Source organism: Humulus lupulus, chromosome 1 (genome assembly GCF_963169125.1).
Source record: "Humulus lupulus chromosome 1, drHumLupu1.1, whole genome shotgun sequence".
Taxonomy (NCBI): Eukaryota; Viridiplantae; Streptophyta; class Magnoliopsida; order Rosales; family Cannabaceae; genus Humulus; species Humulus lupulus.
In genome coordinates, this window is record NC_084793.1 from 113328838 (window position 1) to 113350905 (window position 22068).

The 22068-nt window shown below is 42.8% G+C and overlaps 1 protein-coding gene across 3 annotated transcripts; it reads right to left on the reverse strand.

The window, feature by feature from the left end:
- Nucleotides 1–6951: 6951 nt before the first annotated feature.
- On the reverse strand, nucleotides 6952–11938 carry LOC133796957 (filament-like plant protein 7). 3 transcript variants are annotated; one of them, XM_062234693.1, is made up of 6 exons: nucleotides 11608–11938; nucleotides 10800–10908; nucleotides 10495–10639; nucleotides 8015–10391; nucleotides 7864–7921; nucleotides 6952–7753 (listed from the first exon to the last, which is right to left on the reverse strand). In XM_062234693.1, exons 2-6 carry the CDS (start codon nucleotides 10893–10895, stop codon nucleotides 7247–7249), a joined length of 3183 nt encoding a protein of 1060 aa, XP_062090677.1. In that variant the 5' UTR covers nucleotides 10896–10908; nucleotides 11608–11938; the 3' UTR covers nucleotides 6952–7246. The 3 variants fall into 3 exon arrangements, with proteins under 3 accessions (XP_062090677.1, XP_062090670.1, XP_062090662.1); XM_062234686.1 differs by having other exon boundaries at nucleotides 11603–11938; XM_062234678.1 differs by lacking the exon at nucleotides 11608–11938 and adding an exon at nucleotides 11486–11595.
- Nucleotides 11939–22068: the final 10130 nt, after the last annotated feature.

Sequence of the window (22068 nt, forward strand, 5' to 3'; positions counted from 1 at the left end):
CTGGTTGACGGAATCACTGGGGCGGTTGTTCCTTCCCCTAGGCCTGGGTGCCTTAGCACCGGGCCCTTTAGGCACGGAGTGCCCCCTTGGGGCTGAAGGACGTCTGGGCTTAGGAGCGCCAGAGACCTTCTGCGCGCGGGGGGGCAGTCGGCCTTGTGATTCACGCCTTTAGGAGGTGCAGGGGCGTCAGCGCGCACAGGCTCTCCAACTTTTTCTTTGCCCTTGTTAGGGGCGGCTTTGGATGGTCCAGCAGCGGCTGGATCCGGTATAGTGGCATCAGCACCACCTAAAACAGAGGCGTCCTCGTCCGAGTCACCTAGGTCTCCGAACTTGCTTTGGAGGCGCTCCATCATGCGCTGCATTTTTCCGGAGAGGCGCTCCTGCTCAGCAAGCTTGGCTTTGGTGACCTCCAGTTCTTCGGCTACTTGGACCAGTTCTGGGTCCTTCTCATAGTAGCAGCCGTCCTTGTAATAACCGTCTTGGACATACTCTTCTTCGTCTTCTAAGTATGTTGTATCTTCGGTACTGACCCGATCCTGGCGGGATGTCGGGTCTTCACCTTGGTAGTCCAAGGGTTCACTTTGCACCACATCTTCCATCACGGTATCGGGGTTGACCGTAGCATTTTTGTCAACAGCGGATTTTCTCGTAGTCACCATCTCTTTAGCACGAAGTGAATACAAAAAACGTACACAGAAAAAGAGCTAACTAACAACTTCCTACAGCTCTCAATGAAAGCACCAAAATGTTTACCGAGTTTTTCGGAAACGAATACAAACAGAATAATAAAAAGATAAGAACTGTAGAAATGCTGAAATGTAACTAAACAAACAGTGTTTTTACGTGGTTCAGGCGTTAACAAGCCCTAGTCCACGAGTCGATGTTATTATACTTGGAAAAGGTTACAGTAAGATGGCTGGTGCACAAGAACTTCACACACTCACAGTGTTTCTCTCGGGTTCTCTTGAAGAAGATGAAGCTAGAGAGATTTTAGTAGAGTTTTTGCTATGTGATCTGTTGGTCGTCCCCTTCTTGTAAAAATGAAGGGGTCTTTATAGCTAGGGTTTCGGATTAGGGTTTTTCTCTACGTACATGAGTCTTAATTACACCAGCCATAAATAAGGGATACAATTACTGTAGTAGCATGGCTACAAGACTCTATGTGGGTATATTTACGTGAAAGTATGGGGAACACACAAAGTCAGCCGTCTTTTCCAAGTTGTCAGCGGAACAGTAGGCGAAAAGGTACCCTTAGGCGTGCTGGGATGTGTGCGGCTTTGACCTGACGGGCGTGTCAGGCGGGATCCTGTGTCAGACGGATATCATTCCAAATATGCCTTCTCCCGGACTCGACCGTTTGGTTTTGTTCTGTGCGAGGCACGGAACTGTTTCCGCGGAGACCACTCGAAGAGCCTCTCCTGGAAGGGGCTTCCCCGAGGGGTATCCTTTGGGAGTCCGGGAGAGTCGACGAGTTTCCGTGTTGTGCTTGCTTGGAAGAGTAATCCGGACACTAAACAGGAGAGGCGAAGCCTTTCTGTCCATCCGCGAGCTCTGGTCACCTACCGTGAAAGACATCGATAATTCTGCTTCCTCGAGGACATCAATCTAAACGCTATCCGGAAATCTGGATAACAATGAGGTTCTTAATCTCGTCTTTGAGTTGGCGACATTCATTGGTGTGATGCCCCAGTTCGTTATGAGAGCGACTAAACTTGCTGGGATCTCGCCTCTCCCTTTCCCTCCGGATGGGTTACAACTTCTTGTAATAGACATGCTGCTCTGTGGCGACAAAGATGTTCTCCCGAGAGTCCACTAAGTCAGTGTACTCGAAGTACTGCAAAACATACTTCTCGCCATAGGCAGTTCCCTATTAATATTGCGCTGTCCCATTTCCTTTGGACATTCTGCCCTTGCCCTTTCTCTTGCCCCCGTATCTACTACTGCTGAGGGTCTGACTGGGTGCAACGGACTGGGATGGAGCAACAACTCCAGCACTATATATAGGTTGATAAGCACTGTATCCAGTGGGCGCTACTCCATATCCCATTGGAGCCACACTGAAGCCAGCGGTCGGCACGACATTAAAGCCAGCTGGCGAGACACTCAGATTGGATTGGGCTCCCCCCATACTCGGTTTGACAAGAGCGTATGATGGACACTAGGTCCCCAAAGCCACGGGGCTAGATGTTGTCAAATCGGGAAAGGCAACTGGCCCACCAAATGCTCCAATCCGGGTGTCTTCCCAGTTGATATATTCTTGTGTTCGACGGATGAAATCGTCAAGCCATCGGCACCCTCTCCGCTGGAGGTCATCCCACAATGAGGACCCCACATGGATTCTGGCCTGTATGGCCATTAGCTATTGGCCGTCGTCAACACTCTTGATCCTTGCATCTTCCTCCTTGAAGTGTTTGATGTACGCTTTGAGGGTCTCGAAGGGTCCTTGATTTATGTTGGCCAAAGCATTGACCTCAAAGCTCACCTTCCGAGCTGCTATGAATTGTCTCTGGAATGAAGATGACAGTTGGTGCCACGAATGAATGGATCCTGGCCTATGTTTCTTGAACCATTCGTCTGATGGTCCTGTCAAAGTTACCAGGAACACATGACACTTGGTGTCTTCGGAAACGCGATGCACTGACATCAACCTATTGAACTTCAAGAGATGGTCGATGGGGTCTGTGCTGCCATCATAAGACGTGATGGCAGGCATTTTGAAGTCCTATGGCAAAAGGGCTTCCACTATATGAGGATCACATAGATCATTATCCTCATCCTCCGAGTTGGAGTCATGGCCCTGTCATCGAGCCATTCTGAGCATGATCCTCTTCAAGCTCTCCAACTCCGCACGGAGCGGGTCGTGGTCTTGGTTGCCACTTTGTGGCAGGTTATTCCTCCTTTGAGCATTGAGATTTTCCCTGATGTGCGATTGACCTTTCTTTGCAGGTTCATGCTCGTGGACCTTATTGCACCAATGAGAATTAAGGTTGTCCGGTAGGTTAGCCTGACCTCGGAACACAACACTGTCCTCAAGGTATGCCACTTTTGTTTCCCTGTTGGACTCAATATTCTCATTGTTAACCGAGATGCTGATGTTGCACTCTCAGCAAATAGAGAAGTTTCGCTTGTTGGCCCCTTGGCCATTGTTCCTGTGGTGATGGCAAGGTGCTGGGGGGACACCACCTTCAGGCCTCGCGCAATTCGTATTGGCGTGCCTGGGCGGAACACCCCAAGCGCTAATGGCCTGGCGGTGTCTTGAGCTCCCAGGCCTTCACCCACACTAGCCGACCTGAGGGCCTGATTGTCTTCCGGGATTTGACAAGCCTTCTTTGGCTTGGGAGCAGGGTTATCGTTAGCCTTACCTATGCCACAGTCCTGTGGCACATGTGGGATTCCAACTCCAGTTGGGTGCACGGGGGGGGGGGGGGGGGGGGGGGCAGCTGGCAGATCTCGCGCCAACTCAGTTGGGTCCTCGGGAGGCACACCTGCACTCATTATGCTCATAAACTTCGATTGAGCTAACTTGTTTGACAAAGCTTAAGTAACTTGGAATTTTTCAAACTTTCAAGTTAGAAGCAAATATTCGTGTGACAATAAACATTATGCTCATAAAATGTTAGAGCAATAAGTGTGAGAAAGAATACTTAGTAGGGACTTATGAAATGTCTAGAATTTCTAAGTTAGAAAACTAAGTAATCATGCGAAAATATAAGGCACATATCAGAGTGACTTTACTTTTCACAAAAAACTTTTAACTTTTTATGTCTAAAAAGACTCAGAATGTTTCAAGTTAGCAAAGAATAGTAAAGTATAACTGCCAACAGCTCGGCCTTACGAGAAAAATATCAAAGCTGCTAAGCAGCTGTTGTCTTCACGAAAGTATACGAACAAAGAGTACACTACTAGCCATATACAAAGTTCAACTGGTTAGGTGTAAGGTTTGCCTGGTCGGGAGAGCAGATACAACTTCCCTGGTCGGATGAGCATGTTTCACTGGCTGAGTAGGAAACTTTGTTGATGGATAGAAAGTTCTCAGGTCGGCTAAAAGTGTCTACTGGTCGGGTAAACTAGTCCCTAACTGGTTAACACCATCGTCAACATCCAGGACCTCCTCTCGTCAGTTCTTCTTGAGTCTTCTCCTTCAGTTGGTCGGTCAATGTCTTATTGGCCTGGACTTGCTTGTTGTTCTCATCAACCAACTCCTTCAACGGTCTATCTCAGTCAGCAATTGTTTTCTTAGCCTGCTCAGTCTTTTCTTTGAGATCTTTTTCAAACTTAGTCAGACTCTTAATCTTTGCCTGGGCTTCCATTAATTGATCATTCAAGACCTTGACCAGCTCCTTATAGTCTACTGCTTGGCATTGAGCATGACTAACAGTGATGAGTCCTTGGACTAAACCAAACAGAAAATGAGTTCATAGCAAAAATATTTACTACACAGTGAAAAAACATCTGAAAAACTAGAAGTGAAAGCTTTAAATAAAGATCACAAATTTGAATAAGAGATGAATTTCGAGATGAGATGTTGAGTGCAAGACCTAGTTCCTTTTCTCGAGGATATAGAAATGTCTAGAACAGTGCTTGAGTGATTATTACCTGACTCATTTGGAGGAAGAGGATCTACCACTGGGTTGGATTCTTGACTGTGTTGATGATACATGATTTGATTATTTATTTGTCTTCTATAATAAACACGCAGCTCTTGTTGTTGGTTTGGAGGATGTGTATCCATTTCTATTAACTCAAAAGAGGAGGCCAAATCTTTTAAATTTGAATCTGTGGGAGGCTGAGTAGATTCTGGAAGAGAGTGAGTCAATTTTGGAAGAGAGGAGTTTGTGGGATGTGATGGAATTATGGATTGACTCAGAGGATGTTCTAATCCGCATGACCACTGAGCTTCGTTCTCTTGATAAGTATTGGTCTCCCCCTAAAGCGAGGTGGGAGAGAAGTTGGAGTGTTTTAAAAAAAACTGACATCTCTGGAGACGAATATTTTTTTGGTAAGAGGGCAGTAGCACCAATAGCCTTTTTGAGTAAGAGAGTAACCAATGAAGATAGTTGTAATGGCCCTAGGGTCAAGTTTGGTGCGATCCATAGGATGAATATGGACAAAAGCGATACACCCAAAGGTTTTGACAGGAAGAGGGTTTGAAGATAGATGAGGATATGAAGTTTGAAGAAGAGAATATGGTGTTCGAAAACAAATTGGATGACTAGGGAGACAATTGATGAGATAGGCAGCGTTAAGGATGGCATCTCCCCAATGGTACTTAGGAACGTGCATAGTAAAAAGTAGAGCTCGGCCAACTTCTAAGAGATGACAATTCTTACGTTCAGCAATGTCTATTCAAGGGTATTAACACATGAACTTTGATGAATAAGGCCTTTTTCGGATAGGTAGGGTCCTAGGATAGAATTGAAATATTATGTGCCATTATTCGTTCGTAATATATGAATACGTGTCTGAAATTGTGTTTGAATCATGTTATGGAAATTTTGAAACACGTGAAATGTATCCGACTTGTGTTTGAGGAGATACACCCAAGTAAGACATGTGTGGTCATCAATAAATGTGATAAACCATCGATGACCATGGGAAGTAATGACTTTTGAAGGTAACCACAAATCACTATGAATTAAAGAGAAAAGGCTGGTTGGAGTATAATGATTTTGAGGAAAAACAACATGCGTGTTTAGCCAATTGACAAATATCACATTGCAAAGAACCATAATTATTATTAGAACATAACGATGGAAACAACTTTTTTAAGTATGAAAAACTTGGATGACCGAGTCAATAATGCCATAACATAATTTTGCTAGAGTTCGCAACAGAAACAGAGTTTATTGTAGAGATAGAATTAGAAGCCAAACTAGATGAACAAGGTTGTTGTATTATTGGTTGACAATTTTCAAGGAAATAAAGTCCACCATGAATCCTAGCACTGCCAATCGTCCTTCTCGAAGATAGTTCCTGAAATTGACAAGAATTGGAAAGAAATTTAGCAAGGCAATGATTGTTAGTAGTCAACATACTGATAGAAATTAAATTGCATGTTAAGGAAGGAGCATGAATGACTGATTTGAGGGTTAAATCAGCTGACAATATAATGGTACTAATTCTTGCAATAGGAGAGAGTGTGTCATATGCTATTCTGACACTAGAAGGATTAGAACATGGAGTATAGGAATCAAACAAAGAATATAAACTAGTCATATGATCAAAGGTGCTGGAATCAATTATCTATGGTGTTTGAGAGCTAGTGAGAGCAGAGAAGAAATTACCAGAGTAGGCAACAGAGCTAGACGTAGTATGAGATCCGAAACCCATGGTAAATAATTTTTACCCTCAAGTTTATGGAGTGTAATATGAAGAGAGTTGTTGTCAGGGCTATATAGAGAGCCCATAGAACCACTGAGTTGAGTTTGGGCTGATTTGGGCCCAATAATTTGAGAGGAAACACTCGTGGACATTGCTGAGACAAAGACCCATGCAACTAACGCCTCTGGGAGAGAAGTTGTGCAATTGAACTTGAGCCTGGTGACAGTGGTGAGTGGTGAAAGAGTGGCTATGAATCTCTTGGGTTTTGGCTTGGATTTTGGAGCTTGTATGAGAGATTGCTACTTTGTTATTTAATTAGTTAAGAGTGAAGATTGTTAGGGAAACCCTGCATTGGATGTAATGTCTCACAAGTAAATCATTGTGTGTTCTTGTTGCATTTTATGTTTTGTATAAATGTCTCTTGTAGCATATAAAACTTTCCAAAAATTTCTAACAGGAGTGCCCATCAAACTTCCCTACTGCTGGATCCAAACATCACTTGGTTAAAAGTGAAATGTCAACCTACTTTAATAAGTTTCTAATTTATCAAAAATATTTATGGCTTCTTTGATTTTAAAGTATTGAGCTTTTAATCTTGTTTTGTTGGACTGATCACCATAGTCTTCCCTTACTAATCTTGTGCTACGCATTTCTGTTTCTCAACTCAATTTATTTTTAAACAACATATATATATATATATACTAATATACATCACCCATGTTTACATATATCATAGCACACACTCTCTCACTCTCTAAAAAGAAACGATGGTCAAACCTTTTATCATCGAGAAAGGTCAAGCAACCAAACAATAAAGTACTCCAATGAGCTGCCTTTGCCCATTGCCTCCATGGTAATGTAGAATACAACTTGTCTTGCTATGACATTCTTCTATCTTAAATTTTTCTTTTTCTATTTCTGATAGTCAAACTTTGGCTGGAAATCGAGATTTGTGACTCTGTCCCTTCTTCTTTCTCCTTCGCAGCAGCTTCAGTAGCAAATCAAAACCTCCCTTCTTCTTGCTTGGTACAATAGCGAAAGGCCCAGCCGAATTGTTACTGGTTTTGCAGCTTGAACTATGACATGCTACTAGAGTATGCACCGGGACACTAGGAGAATCGGTTGCATTCTGGCTGTCTGATTGAGATGGCTTTTCATCGACTTCCACGTTGCTTGAGGTTTCTTTGACATTTTGAGAGCTGACAACCTCAGCTTTAACATCATCCTCAGCAAGCATTTGATCACGTAGGGAGGATCGCTTGCTTAACCTCTTATCTTTGTTCGCTATGGCTGTTGAACTGGTGGTGGAGAATACCTTATCTAAGAGTGCTGCTTCCCTCGGTGAAGCCAATGCTTTCAGTTGTTTTCCTAGGTTGACAATTGTTTCTTGGCACTCTGCCAACTTCGCTGAAGCTGTTGTGATCTCCCAACCCTGAGAATTTTTTACTCATAATATTCATATGACATCACTCAATCACGTGAAGTAAAATATTTCAATATATCAAGATTCATGTGCGGACTCATTTTTTAGTGTATACTTACATTTTGAGATTGCTTTTCCTCTTGGTTTTTGACATCTGTAGTTTCTTTTGTTGCATCACTGAAAGAATATTCTTCATATCAGTAATTCTCAAAAAGCAGTGTAAGTTTATGCAGTAATATGAAAATATAATCTATGTGACAAGAATGTTACCTTTCTAGCTGGAGTTGAAGCTCAAGACATGTTGCTTCTAACTCTTCACAACAGTTGCGTTTGTCCTCCAATTCAACCTCTAAAGATGAGACTTTTTGGTAAACTTCCTTCAGTTTAGCTTTGGCAACACTGAGTTGAGTATCAAGGTCTTCACTAATCAACTTCTCATTTTCAATCTCGTCTTCAATCGACCCTTTTGTTTCTTTCACAGTCTCCAGTTCGGCTTGCAAGCTTCCCACTATTTCTTGTGATTCTTGGAGCTGTTTCATCAAGGCTTCATTTTTTTCTGTTGCTGAATGTAGCATAGCTTCCATCTCATTTTTTACAGATATAATATTCTTGAGCTCATTTTTTAACTTTTTGTTTTCTTCTTGTAATGTGCCTGGAATCTTATCCACTTGGATCAAAGCTTGTTGTCCTTCTCCAAAAGCAACCAGGGGCCAACCCAATGACTGCTTTTCAGATCCAACAACATCTAATTCCCCAGTTGGTAGACACACTTGCTCATCATTTCCACCTTGTGTATCATCCCAACCAAAATGCTTCTTGATTTTGTCCCTTGCACTTACAGCCTCTTTAGGGGTCACGTGGTTATTCAAAATCCATTCTAAAGTAGACGCCGCTTCCTCTGCAAAATCTTCAAGACAGGCTTTTCCATTCAGCAGATCATCACTGGTGTTGATAAACTTTTGTAGCATAGCATTTAGTTCTGACCATTTCCATTGAAAAACACGAATAAAGTAATCAGCTGATGTTGCTGAAGGTTTATCTGGAGAGAAATTCCTAACTAAGGATCCTGGATTGGTGTCTTGAATCAGCTTAATGATTTTACAGATTGATTTACTCAGATTATGTTGAATATGCCAGTTGCCACCTACCTCAACTGAGGTGTCGACACTTAGAGCTCCAGTCAAAGAATTTAGGACTGGAGATCTTTTTGGTGAATTCCAAAGATCAGCTTCTGTAGGAGTCGACTTTGGTTTATCAGGTTGATGGTTTCTTGGCTGGTTAATATAACCAACAGAAAAATTAATATCCTCAAGTAGTTCTTCTAGACTTCTTTTGGAAACATGCTTTTGATCAATCATTGCATGCAGAACAACCTGAAGCCAGTCAAAGGACTTTTCATCATCTTTGTGCTGCTCCATTTTCCTGTCACCACAATGGGAGAGAACTTCTGCAACTGGAACCATATCCCCATGAGTTAAATTTGGATGGCTATTTCCAGAGAGTGTGTGAGCAGAAACTATTGCCAATTTCTCCATTTCAACAAAATCATCCATTAAGCTAATATCTGAGCCTTCAAACGCTTTGCGGTTTGGTGGATCTCCAAGTTTCCCATTTTTAAAGTGTTCCAATTCAGAAATTAGAGCACTAGCCCAAGATCCAGAAGATCTGAAGCCATTTTCACTTGTCATGTCAAAATCTGAGGACATAAAAAGTTTCTTTGCTAAAGGCCTACATCTCGACAGCTCCATGGATTTCTGGCCTTTAGAAAGGTCCACAAGCTGGTTGTCAGCCCCAGGCGATCTGGAAGCTGCTTGAGCATGTATGGCTCTTGAAGAATTGTGTTTAGGGCTCTTCATGTTTAAAATCTTTTTGAGGGCTTCATTTTCTTCTTCAACAAACCTTAATCTCTCGCATACAAAATTCACATCCTTGCTCAGAATTTCAGTGGAATTTTCCATGGTGGAATCTCTAACAATCAAATCTTTTGTAGGACTGAGCTTTTTTCTTCTGATCTCTGTCTGGTTTCTTCCATTCACTGGAACTTCACTCTTCATATTCCTAGACAGACTAGGAGGACAAGGAAGACGCTTTCGCATAGGAAAACGAAGTCTTTGGCATTCTTGTTCTAACATTGTGATTTTCTTCACACACTCTAAATGTTGCTCCTGTAATGCATCAGCAGACTGGCAATAGTACTCCATTTCCTCATTACGAATCCGTAGCTCTTTTTCAAGCATGTGGTACTCATATTTCAGAAAAGCATTTTCCTTCTCAGTAGAATCTAGTCTAGTCATTAATGCACTAAACTCTGCGTCAGATTGAGACTTGTGTCTGTTTAAATCCTCAACAACTTTTTCTTTCACAAGAAGGGCCTTGGTAAGGTTAGAATTCTCAACAGCTATATCTGTGAGCTGTTTACTTGCCTTTGTTAATTTCTCCTCTAATTTATTCTGTGCCTTCTCATATTCTCTGGATGCCACGATCACAGCATCATGTATCTTTTGTTCCAGGTCCTCTTGGACAAGGCCTAATTGCTGTTTGCATTCTTTAAGTGCAGCACCTGAATTTGAGAATCTTTCATTTGCAGCTACTCCCTTCTTTAGAGCTTCATCTAGCTCTTGCTTTAAAGGTTCTGCCTGATCTTGGCCTAAAGGAAAATTCATTCATTGAATTACTTAAGAGATCAAATGTAGCTGTCAATCATAGAATAAAAAGTTGGAATAGTTGAAGTGAGGGTAGTTTTCAATCACCTTCCATGGTTTCTTGAGTTATCTTTACGTCTTTTTTCACAGGATCATCTTCAACATGACAATCTAGTATGACTAAAGCTAACTTCTCATTTAGAGTTTTACCAGTTTCAGATCCAACTCCTCTCTCTGTTGGATCCTTTTGTACCTATTACAGTCATATGTTAGTGATGCATTTATTAGATTCTGATACTAAACTGAACGTTTAACATATGCATCTCGACATTGTTTACGAGAATATACAAAAGTAATAAGCACATTAAGGAGAAAAAGCAAGGAAAAATGAAAGAAAAAGGAGCTCTTGTTACCTCTTCAGTTCCACGTATTGGATTACCAACTTTATTAGTTGCCAAAATTGTCTTCTCAGAAGATTTTTTCCTCCAAAGCCATGACTTGTGATCCATGATTTAGATTTTTCTGTATTTAGAGTAAAAGTAGGACTGTAAGTAAATACACAGGTACAAGAATATAAACAAGTAGAAACAAAGAAACTTGGAAGATATGTACTGAAAATGACAGAGTCTTGGTAGCATAGCTGGAATATCAACTTATTTTCAATGTTTTGACAGTGATAAACATCTGACTAGGACATGTTTACTAAGACTTCAATATTCACAGTTAACTCAAAAATTTATTATATTTTCATTCAGGAATGGGTTAAGGTGGACAAGCAGATGAAACGTATGTCGGGAAAGGAAATGCTCAAATCAAAGAACACTATTCACTGAAGTAGCAAAGAGAGAATTACAGCCAACCCAAAAGTTACTGGTTTAAACATTCCCTACTTCATTTATAAGCAGGACATGTAAAAAAATAAGGGATTCGTAGTTTTTCAGCACATTTGGACTGTTAGAACAAAAGAAGCAGAACATGCATGGCAAAAATGTCAAAACACAACATATGAAAATACCCAGAACCCATGAATGCAAGCTGCATCAAGGAAAATGATAAATATATATATATATAATTATTGAAAAATTACTACAGTTGTTACCTGGGTAAGTAAAGTATAAGATGAAAATGCAAGCATAATCAACTTATGTGCTGATAAAAACAGAGGAGGAACATAGTGTTCATAACGTTTATATAAATAAAGTCAAAAGAAAACTACCCAACTGATGGAAGCATTGAGTGTTGATTTGTCATAGGATGCTCGTACCCACCGACAGTTTACTAAGGGGTGATAATAATTCACGAGAGAGAAAGAGAAAAAGGGAAGAAAAAAAGAAAGTGAAAAAAAAAAGGAAGAAGAAAAAATGAGTCAAAGCAGAAGAGCCAAAAGACCCACAAACGGAGTAAGTAGCTCATCAAGCTCAGTGGTATTTAAGTAATAGGATAACTAGGTCTAGCTAGCATCTCACGTACCAAAGAGTACGTTAGAGAAAAGCCAGTTTGATAATCTACGAGTTAGTTGGTATGGATGGATTGGGTGGTGGAATGAATGGACGCGCCAAAGAGGGGAAAAAGAAAAGAAAAACAAATCCTTGAAAATGATGATGTCTCCTCCTTGTCATTGTCTTCTATTTATTTACTTTTATTAGTAAAATGAATGAGTAAAGCTGTCTACCAAGTATGTGTGCTGATTTTTTTTTTCACTCATCTCCTCTATCTTTATTTTTAAAACTACTTTTTATTACCCTTAATAATTTTCTTTAAATACAAATATATGCTCATATATAATATTATAAATTTTAATTATATTTCATTTATAAAATTTAAATTTATCTTACAATTAAAAATAAATAAATGTATTGCACAAAAATTAATAACAAGAATAAAAAAACTAATAAAATTATCAAATTTAAAATTACAAAATTACAAAATTTAAGTTACTAAATTAAATCAACAACAATTAAAAAAAACAAAAACAACAATTGTTACTAAAATTTATTGATGATTAAAAAGAATAAAAGAAGAATAGTGATTGTTGACTGCTTTTTTCGCTATCAACCTTAATAAGAGAGATCAAAGAAATGGTCGTAAGAATACAAAGATTTTTACGTGGTTCATGTTGTAAAAGAACCATAGTCCACGAGTCTCTAGTATTATGAAGGCTGCAAGCTTGTGATTGCAAGCTTTTATGGGGTATTCTAAAGCAGCGTTTAGATTGCTCTGAGTACAAGTACTAATCACTCCAAAAAACCGAACCCCTTACAATGAGACTCCCAACCCTAATTATAGAGGTTGGGGTCATTAATGTTAATACCCATTACCACTACATTTGGGGGATTAATACACTTCAATGCATTGGGCTGCATTGAATGAAGACTACAACTCAGGCGAGATTTGCGGGGCCCACTGCCAAAATGTAACCACATTACGGGGAACATGCCCTTGGGACTGCCAAGGCATGTTGTACGTACTCCCGTGTCAGGCGGCATAGTGGGTGTGTGAATTGTCAAGTCACACACTCGACAACATTGTTGACTGATCACCCACAAAGGTTGTCAAACAATCCTCTGACTCTGAAAACCCACTCATATTGACATGTTAATCCTTGTCCTAGGTCCGAGAACCAAAATCTCGGACCTGGGAGGCGATCGGGAGACGAGACCCCTCGCCTTAACTGTCCGAGCTGGAGAACTTCCATCTCCGAGACTGAGCATCGGGGAGTAACTCACCAAGGCACCTACGACCCCCTTCAAGGATAGGGCCTCATCTGTAGCGACCCAAATTTGCTAATAAGGCTTGGAGCCTTGATTAGTGTGCCTAGAGGGCAATAATTGTTATACTGTGATAATTTATGTAAATTTAATGAATATGTGATTATAGTGCATGTTTAGGTGATTAAATATGCATGTGGGCCCCGTTTGATTGTTAGGGGCAAATTGGTAATTTTAGCCCATTGAGGGCATAAATGTAACATATGTAATATTGTTGATATAATTGTGAATTATTTGTGATGCACGTTCCGAGACGGTCCTAGAGAGCCATTCCGCTTAAAGTCACAACGGGATTAAATACCCGGCTCGGGAGGAGCTTAGGGGTATTTTGGGAATATTATAACTTGAGATTGGGAATTTGTAAGTGATGGTTAGTGACATTTTGGTAACCTGGGTAACCATTGGTAACCGTTAAGGATAGCTACTCTAGGTGGGAAAATGGTATATTTGTAAGGGATGGGAAAGGTCTAAGTTGCCCTTGAGGTTTAGCTAGAAAGAGAGTTAGATGGAAGGGCAAAAGGGTCTTTTGGCTGGGATATAGATGAATTTGGCTGAGGAAAAAAATCATTCACGTTACTTTACTCTAAGTATAATCTGAATATTGTGTTGGGGAGACTAGAGAAAATCAAGAAGCTAGAAGGAAAGGAGAAAGAGGAAGAGAGCTGGGTATTTTGAGGCTTAGGAGGAGAATCAAGGCTAGCTTGAGGCAACTAAAATCAAACATAGAGTCAAGATTGATCCAGAGGTAAGCTTCATCTCTGAATTTTGGTGTTCTTGCAAGTTCTTTTAGAGTTTGGGTTGAATTCTGAAAGTTGGGTTTTGGTTTGAAAATTGAGGGAATTCAGCTTGGGAATCAAGAGGGATTAACTTGAAGCTGGAATTGGAGGAATCTCAAAGCTGAATTTCCATTTGAGGTAAGAGTTTCATGCACCATTGTTTTGTTGAGCTGCTGTGATTTAAGTTTCTGGGTTGTTGGTTTAAGTTTTGTAGAGTTTTAAACCAATTCTTGAATTATGGGTTTGATTATGTGCCTAGGCTTGTTGCTGACGTTTCTGAGTTGTTAGATGGTTTATATGGGGTTTTCGATTGAATTTGAGACTTGGGTATGCTTGGGTATTGATTTGGGAGTTTGGCTCGGGAAAATGTTGAGGAAAAACCCAGAAATCTGGGTTCGCGAAGGGGCGCCGCGACCCTGTTCTTCTGCGTCATGGCGCTAGGCTGCAGTAGAGGACGAGGGCCATTCTAGGCGCCGCGGCGCTAGGCCATTTCTGGGCAGGGGAAAATTGTGGTTCTTAGGCTTTTGTTTAGGGGGCTCGGGGGACGCTTCTGCCACTTTGTGTGGGGTTCCGGGAGGTCCCGAGGGCTCGGGTTTGGTTCAGGGAAACGCTTTTGAATTGGTTAGTAATGGGGATGCTATTTGTGTGTTGTGACTAGGTTCTCAGAGAGGCTCGGATTAGAGGATCGTGCTCAAGGGTTCAGTGCTCTAGAAGCTCAGAACACAGATAAGAGAACTGTTGTACCCATAGAGCAGGGCGAGGCCCCATAGTTGTGTTGCAGAGCACGGCCCTATATGATTATGTGTTGGGTGTAGCCCATTGATTATGTAGTTTATGCTTAAGTAATGTTTAGATTATGTTGTGTATGCATATATGTGAATGATCGGCTAGGGTCGAGATCGACGAAGGCCGGGAGCGGCGAAGGCCGGGAACGGTAAAGGCCGAAAACGGCAAGGGGCCGGGAGCAACGTTTAGCACGTGGAGTGCGAGTTGCCAGGGTAGGACCCTAGAGGATACCTGGGATATCCTTACAGTGTGGACTGCAACCCATGGCCTGGTAAAGCACCTGGGATGGCTTGGTCGTTCGTGTTTAACTTATTGGTGAATTTCTTATATGATGTGTGGTCTGTAAGCATATGTTATATTTATGTGGAGTTTTCTTACTGGGTTTCAGCTCACGGGTGCTCTGTGGTGCAGGTAAAGGCAAGGAGAAAGTCAACCAACCATGAGTATGGAGAGTGTGACGCGACGCATACATGTGTGGTCTACCTGGCTGCCACGGCCAAGGGTATTTTTGAGAACTGTTTGTAAAGAACTCGATTTTGTCGTCCAGTGGACTTTAAATATATTTTGAGTTGTAAATATTTATAAACAGTATTTTGGGATCCCAAATGTTAATTGTCTTATGAATATCAGTAAATGGAATCATTTTCAAAGTTTATGTCTCCATTTATGGTTTAATTACACATTTACCTTAAAACCTCAATTAGCGAGTTAAATGCACATTTTAAACTCACTTAGTAACGACTCTAAGGAAGTAGGGCGTTACATCATCCAAGAAGACCCTTGTTCTGACTATAGGCCTCGGGCAGTCACATGCCCCAAGGATGTCCACAAACATCTTAGCCAACCATTGGGGGATGTCACGTGTCGGTGGTGAAAAATATGGACAACATTTGCCACTCAAGTCTCTACTTATCCTCGGACAATAGAGACTTCAAACTGAGGAAGATTTCGAAGAGTCCTCGAATAGTAAACGTTCAGACTTCTGCTAATGTCACTCTAACAAGCAGAACCACGTGTCAATGTCCCATTGTTGGGCCCACCAGTATGTGCATTTAATTAGGGGTCACGTCGATATCCCAAACGTCTACTCTGCACCTGAGGCATCTTATCTGAAAGAAAAAAATGATTTCGATGCACGCCTTTTGAACCCTGACCGTCGGATTACTTTCATGAATCTACTCGTCCAACGATTGTGGGCAAGTTGCTTCTTTGATACGTTTTTTTGGTATAAAAAACCCAGAAAACCTTCAGTTTCATACCACAACAATTCAAAAATCACAAACCCTCCCAGCACATTTTATTTTATTTTCTCTCCCATCTGCTTCTCTTCTTCAACCCCTTCTCGGAGTTCTGGATGACTAGTGTAACGCCCTACTACCTTAGAGCCGTTACTAAGTGAGTTTAAAATAAAAATCGTGCTTTTGACTGACTCTAAGTGGTTTCTAAAACCAAAAGTGTGAATAAATCAGAGTTTAAGGCTGTACTATTCGAAAATGATTAGTTTCATTGAAAACGTTAAATGTAAAACATCTGGGATCCCAAAATGAGGTTTACAAAATATTTACAACTCAAAAATAGATTTACACTTGATCAGTTATCAAAAGAATGATTTAATACAGCCATATACAAAATGCCCCCAACCAAAGCAGTCGGGCAGGCCGAACATGTACGCGCCGCCCCCACGCTCTCTGTACTCATGGCCGGTTGACTGACTCCTTGCTTCTACCTGCCACACGGAGCACCCGTAAGCCGAAGCCCAGCAAGAAAACCCAAATAATACATAACATATGCAATTCATATAGCTGGCATAATTCACTGATAAATAGGAAAACCACCATAATAAACAAGCACGGCCATGCCGCCCCAGAGGCCTTACCAAAGCCTGGGGTTTCGGTTCTCACCGCGAGGATAACTCATGTATCCCTTGGGTCCCACCCTGAATATAAGCATCCCATGTGCTGTGTGTTACTTTCGGCCCCACAGCCGTACCCGGCCTACGCCGCACTCGGCCCTTGCCGTTCATTTCATCATAATCACACATATAGTACATTCGAAATAATCATTCACACACATCATGATTCATTTAAGGTTAAACATTTGCACATAATACAATCTGGGGCCATGCCCTGCAATCACACAGTGGGGCCATGCCCTACTCTCGGGTGTTACGGTTTTCTTACCTTTAGATTCAGTAGCCTTGATCAACCTGACTCCTTGAGCACGATCTTACCCGAGCCCTAGCGCTTACCTAAGAAAAATCCACAAGTCAAAGTCATCACCAATTCTCAAGTCCGAAACCTAGCCTCGGGACTAACCCCGAGCCCCCGGGAAGTCCTAGATCCCCAAAACAAAGTGGCGGAATCAAGCCCCGAACCCTAGGTCAAAATCCCTTCACAAAAGCCCAAAAATCCCCTCTGTGAACAGTGCAGCGCTACAGCGCTCAAAAGAGGGCGCTGTAGCGCTACAAGCAGAACCACCCTCACCAGAACAGGGCTAGCGCTACAGCGCCCCCTGCCTAGCGCTGTAGCGCTAGTTGCAGCAGACCAAAACCAAAAATCGCTTCTTGCGATTTTCTTCCCCCATTTCGACCCCAAACTTGTCCAACTCTTTCTCAAGCCCAAAAACAAACTTATACACACCACACACTCATCCCAAGCACCCCATGAACTCAATCCCAAGCTCAAGCAACCCACAATTCAAAATCTAACCCAATGAACCCAAAAACCAGAAAATCACTCAAACAACAAGGATAGGGTCTTAGAAATCATACCGTGGGTGGAATTTCGACCTTGAACTGAACCCTAGACCTCCTTGGCTTGCCCCTTCACAACCTTGACCTGTTTTCCCCAAAAACCCCATCCATTTAGCTCAAAACACAGCTCAAAACCAGCAAAACCCTAAAACCGAAAACCTCAAGAACTTACCTCAAATCTCTGATGTGATCTTGCTAATCCCTTGCCAATCCTCAAGCCTAGCTTAGGATCCTTGATGCTCAGCTAACCCTAGCTTTCCACTGAGCTTAACCTCAAGAAAAATCAAGTGAAATGGTTGGGAGAGCCATAAACCGAATCTTCAAAGCCAAACCCTTCAGTTTTCCTCTCTTCCTTCTCTTCCTTCTCTTCCTTCTTTCTTTCTTTTCAGCCTATGGTTTTCTCTACAAAATCCACTAAGTATAAAGACCTTCTTTATTTTATCTCTTACAAGCCTAATGACCAAAATGCCCTCCCTTACTAATTCTAAACCTTTATGTCCATAAAGGGGCATTTTAGTCATATTACCCAAATTCCCACTAATTCCTCAAGTGTTCCTAATAATTCCCGCTCGCTACCCAATACCAGATTAATCATCAAATATATTCCCAGATTCTCAATTAAACTCCCCAGGCTTAACCCAAGCCTGGTACAGGTTCCCGCTTTGACTTTCCGCTAACCCGCTCATTCTAGGATCGACTCGAGTCATAGATCACAGGTATCAACATAGTCATGCCCAACATGGCCAAATTACAAATATGCTCAATCAGGTCTACATGCATACTAATTCACATAGTCATGCATCACAATTAATCACATAATCATATAACGTGCATTAAATCATAATCATGCATAAAACTCATTAAAGACACACACAGAATTCCTTTATGCCCTCCAGGCACACTATCCCAGGCCCTAAGCCTTAATACCGAATTTGGGGTCGTTACAACTAGCGTGAATCATCCTACTCTTGGTCTGACGGTAGGCTGTGCTTTAAGGTTAGGACTCGCCTCAGCACCTATCTTCGCTTTATTTCATGTCAGTACCTTCGACCTACTTTTCTAAGTGTGTGCTAGGTGTTTTTCGATATATGCTTAGGAATGGCAGTAGTGTGGACTTTTAGAGTCTGTTCCTCGTTTTTACGAGTCATTTTAGGCATATTTTGATATTAGGCTCGTTTGAAATGTCCTTCAAAGGTCTTTTCATTAACTTAGCATTTCTGGGCCCGTGACCGGAATCTAGGAATTTTCCAGATTTCGGTAGGTTCGTCCTCTCCGACTTGTCTTTAGGCGTCGGGGCCATCTTGCATTTTTAAAACTCTTATTTCCTTCCCGAGCAGTTTTCCTAGAGTCGCTTGTGTTTTGGCCATCTTTCTTTCGAACAAAATACTAATTGCTTGGATTTTTTTTGTCTCAGATGTTAGAGGAACTCCAACAACTACACGAACACGGATTCTACCTTTTTGACTAGGAAATCTCTGAAATGGCCCGTGCATGAGATGCTCTCGAAGGCAACGCAAGGATGGGGGCCCGAGAGCAGAGCGGGGAACAAGTCATCTGTCCCGACCTCCAGGTGGCAGTGAGGCTTGTAATGTCCGAAGACTCGGGGCTCACCGTGGAGGAAGTAAACAGAGCCCCCATCCCACACCCTTCGAAAAAATACGAGGGTGACGCGTTCAAGGCAGAGGATTATCGCACTCTGCTCCAACATCCCAATGCTCTAGAGGCAATCATGAGGTACTATTCAGTCGGGGACAAGTGCCCCATCTGCCTCTGTCGTGAGTCCGAGAGGGCACATCGCAACGGTTATGGCCTCGGTGCTTGGAGCCAAGCCCACCTGATGGTAGGGGCTACTCTACCCCTCAAGCAGTACTTCGTTAACTTCTTGAAGTACGTGAAGATAGCCCCCTTCCAGCTCTCCCCCAACGACTATAGAGTGTTCGCTGGGATGTATGTTATATTCTGGAAGCAGAAATGGTCAGAGCCTTCACCAGCAGAGTTCCTGTATTTCTACAGTTTCAAGACCACCCCTTGGAAGAAAGGTTCCAAGTGGGATGGATATTATGCCTTGGTGAAGTATCCAGCTTCGTCACTCAACTACAAGGCTCCCCGCCACAACGAGAATCATGGTCGAGACACCAAGGATGCCTTTTTCTTTACAAATGACTTTCCGATGCATAGCAATCCGACCCTAACTCTCGACTTCACCCAAGTAGGTGAGTATATTTTTGAGTGCATTTATTCTTTATCTCACTAGAACCTTTCTGTATTCGACACTTAGCCATTTCCTTTTGAATAGGTCATTTCTGTCGAACTCCATATGTTCAGCTTTTCAAGGATCACCTCCAAGCAATGAAGGCTCTCCCTGACCGAGATTTGGACCTTAGCGTCCTGGTAACAGAGGAAACTCTCATTAGGTCGGGGCTTCTCAGCGTCGATGAACGAATAAGCAATTTGGAGCTGACCAAATACCACCAGTCTAAGAAGTCCCAAGAGTTGGCGTCTCACCACATCAATTACATAGAAGGGCTGGCCAAGACAGCGTATCATAGGCGATTGGCGGAGGAAAGGTTGGTGAACGTGCAGGCCATAGAAGAGGCTCGAGAGGCCCAAGAGGACCAGGAGCTCAAGGAAGAGCTTCAGACAGGGATGGAAGCTTTCCACCTGGACTCAGGTAACTCACCTGTTGTTCTGCGTCTGTCTTCTGAGTAGGTGATAGGATAACTCCCGAGCACGTCTGGGCTTCCCCAGCACTCCTCCGTTGTGGTCAAATCTCACATCGGCATTAGACTAGGGAAGAATTCCAAGACTACCTATATCTCATAGATGTTTACCTCCATCACCCTAGAAGGTAACCTACCTCCCATGGGTTTGTACCCTTAGATTGAGTGACATCCTTGACCTCGAGCTGGCCTTGCCAATATGGCACCAATATTAGTTGTGATGCAAGGAATAGGATAGTACACCCTCACTGTTTGCACCGACGCTCAACTCATGGTGAGCCTACGAGTAGCTTATTTTATTGCATTATCCTTGTGCAGAATGTATGCTAACTGTTTGCCTTGTTCCTGTAGCTCACATGGGATTGGAGGACATTGCTCGGTCTGCCTTAAGGTTTGCAGCACCCCCTAGCTCTTCGGCAGGAGAGGGATCGTCACGTCAGGATCCCGATCCCTCCCTCTGGCCAAGAGGTAGAGGGATTCTTCTCCCACCGTGGAGCCTCTTGCGGTTAATCTGCCCCCGATGGTGGAGATCCCTTCCTCGCCCGGGACAGACGAGGCGACACAAGATGCAACGCTGGAGGAAGTACAAGAGATACGGTCGAAAGGGGTATCATAACCGGGCCAAGGGTCGGCTCACAATTCAGATCAAGAGGTGGTGCCACCCTAAGTTTGTCTCCTCATATATCCTAAGAAGTATGAGGGGGACTTGTTGGAGCAGTATAAGAGGATGCTTCAAAAATTTGAAGCAAGGATGGAAGAAGGCAACAAAGCCTTGCACGAGACAGACAAGGCTCTTTGGCAACTCAAACCACTCCGAGAGAGGCAAATCATCCCCCCAATCGGTCGAGCTAAGCTGGAGACCTTGTTCTCTGCCAAGTTAGGGGACATCGTTGCCTCTATCACCGCCGAGCTCCTCCAGGGGGTCAGCTCCACCATGTGTGAGTTGACCGCCTGAAGCTTCTCCCAACTCAGCAACAATAATGAGGCATCCTTCGTGGCCTCTTGTCGGTATGCTTTTGTCCAGGTAAGCTAATCACTCATGCGCTTGAGTTCAACTTAACCAGATGTGATTGAGCTAACACATTTATATTATTTTTTGTTTTTTGTTTTACAGTACTTCTTAGCCTGCCAACACTTGGGAGACATTATGATGGAGAAGTCATATGAACTCCAGAGATCCCAGGACAAGATTGCCTCCCTCAAGGAGAAAACGAAGGGCTCTCGGGATGAACTTTCCTAAGATAAAGCTGCCCTCGAGGCCAAGCAAAAAACACTCTTGAGAGTTTGAGGAGACCCTCCAGAAAGTCTCTGAGGATTTGCAGCAGGCCAAAAGGGAAATGCAGGCGGGCGTCAACGGCATGCAACGAGCCCAAGAGGAGGCCAAGAAAGCTATGGATGAGATCGCCCGAGTGGCCCTGGAGAATTCTCAGCTTCAGGAGTAGGCTAAGGAGGCTATCGATTAGGCTGAGCTAGCTTAGAGGAAGACCCTCCAAGCCATGGATATGAATAGGTCTGCCATGTGCTAGGTGGAGAAGCTTAAGCAGAAGACCGAGTCTATCGCCGAGGACGCCTTTTATGTAGCCTGGTACCACAATCAGGACATGAATCTCGACTTCACTAGGGAGCCCGTGAAGTACAAGTTCCTATTCAATGAGTGCCTCCGAGCTTCCCAAGGTGCCGAGGTGACCCCAGTGGTTCCAACAGCTCAGGTGACCCCAACTACCGAGGCGACCCAGGCAGGCGATGCCCCGAGTGTAGATTCGGTCATTGAATTGGTGGCGGAGGTTCCCGAAGACTGAGTATAATTTTTGCATTCTGGCCTGTGTGCCATAAACTTAATAGGGTATAGACAAACAATCACTCGAACCCCAAGCATACTT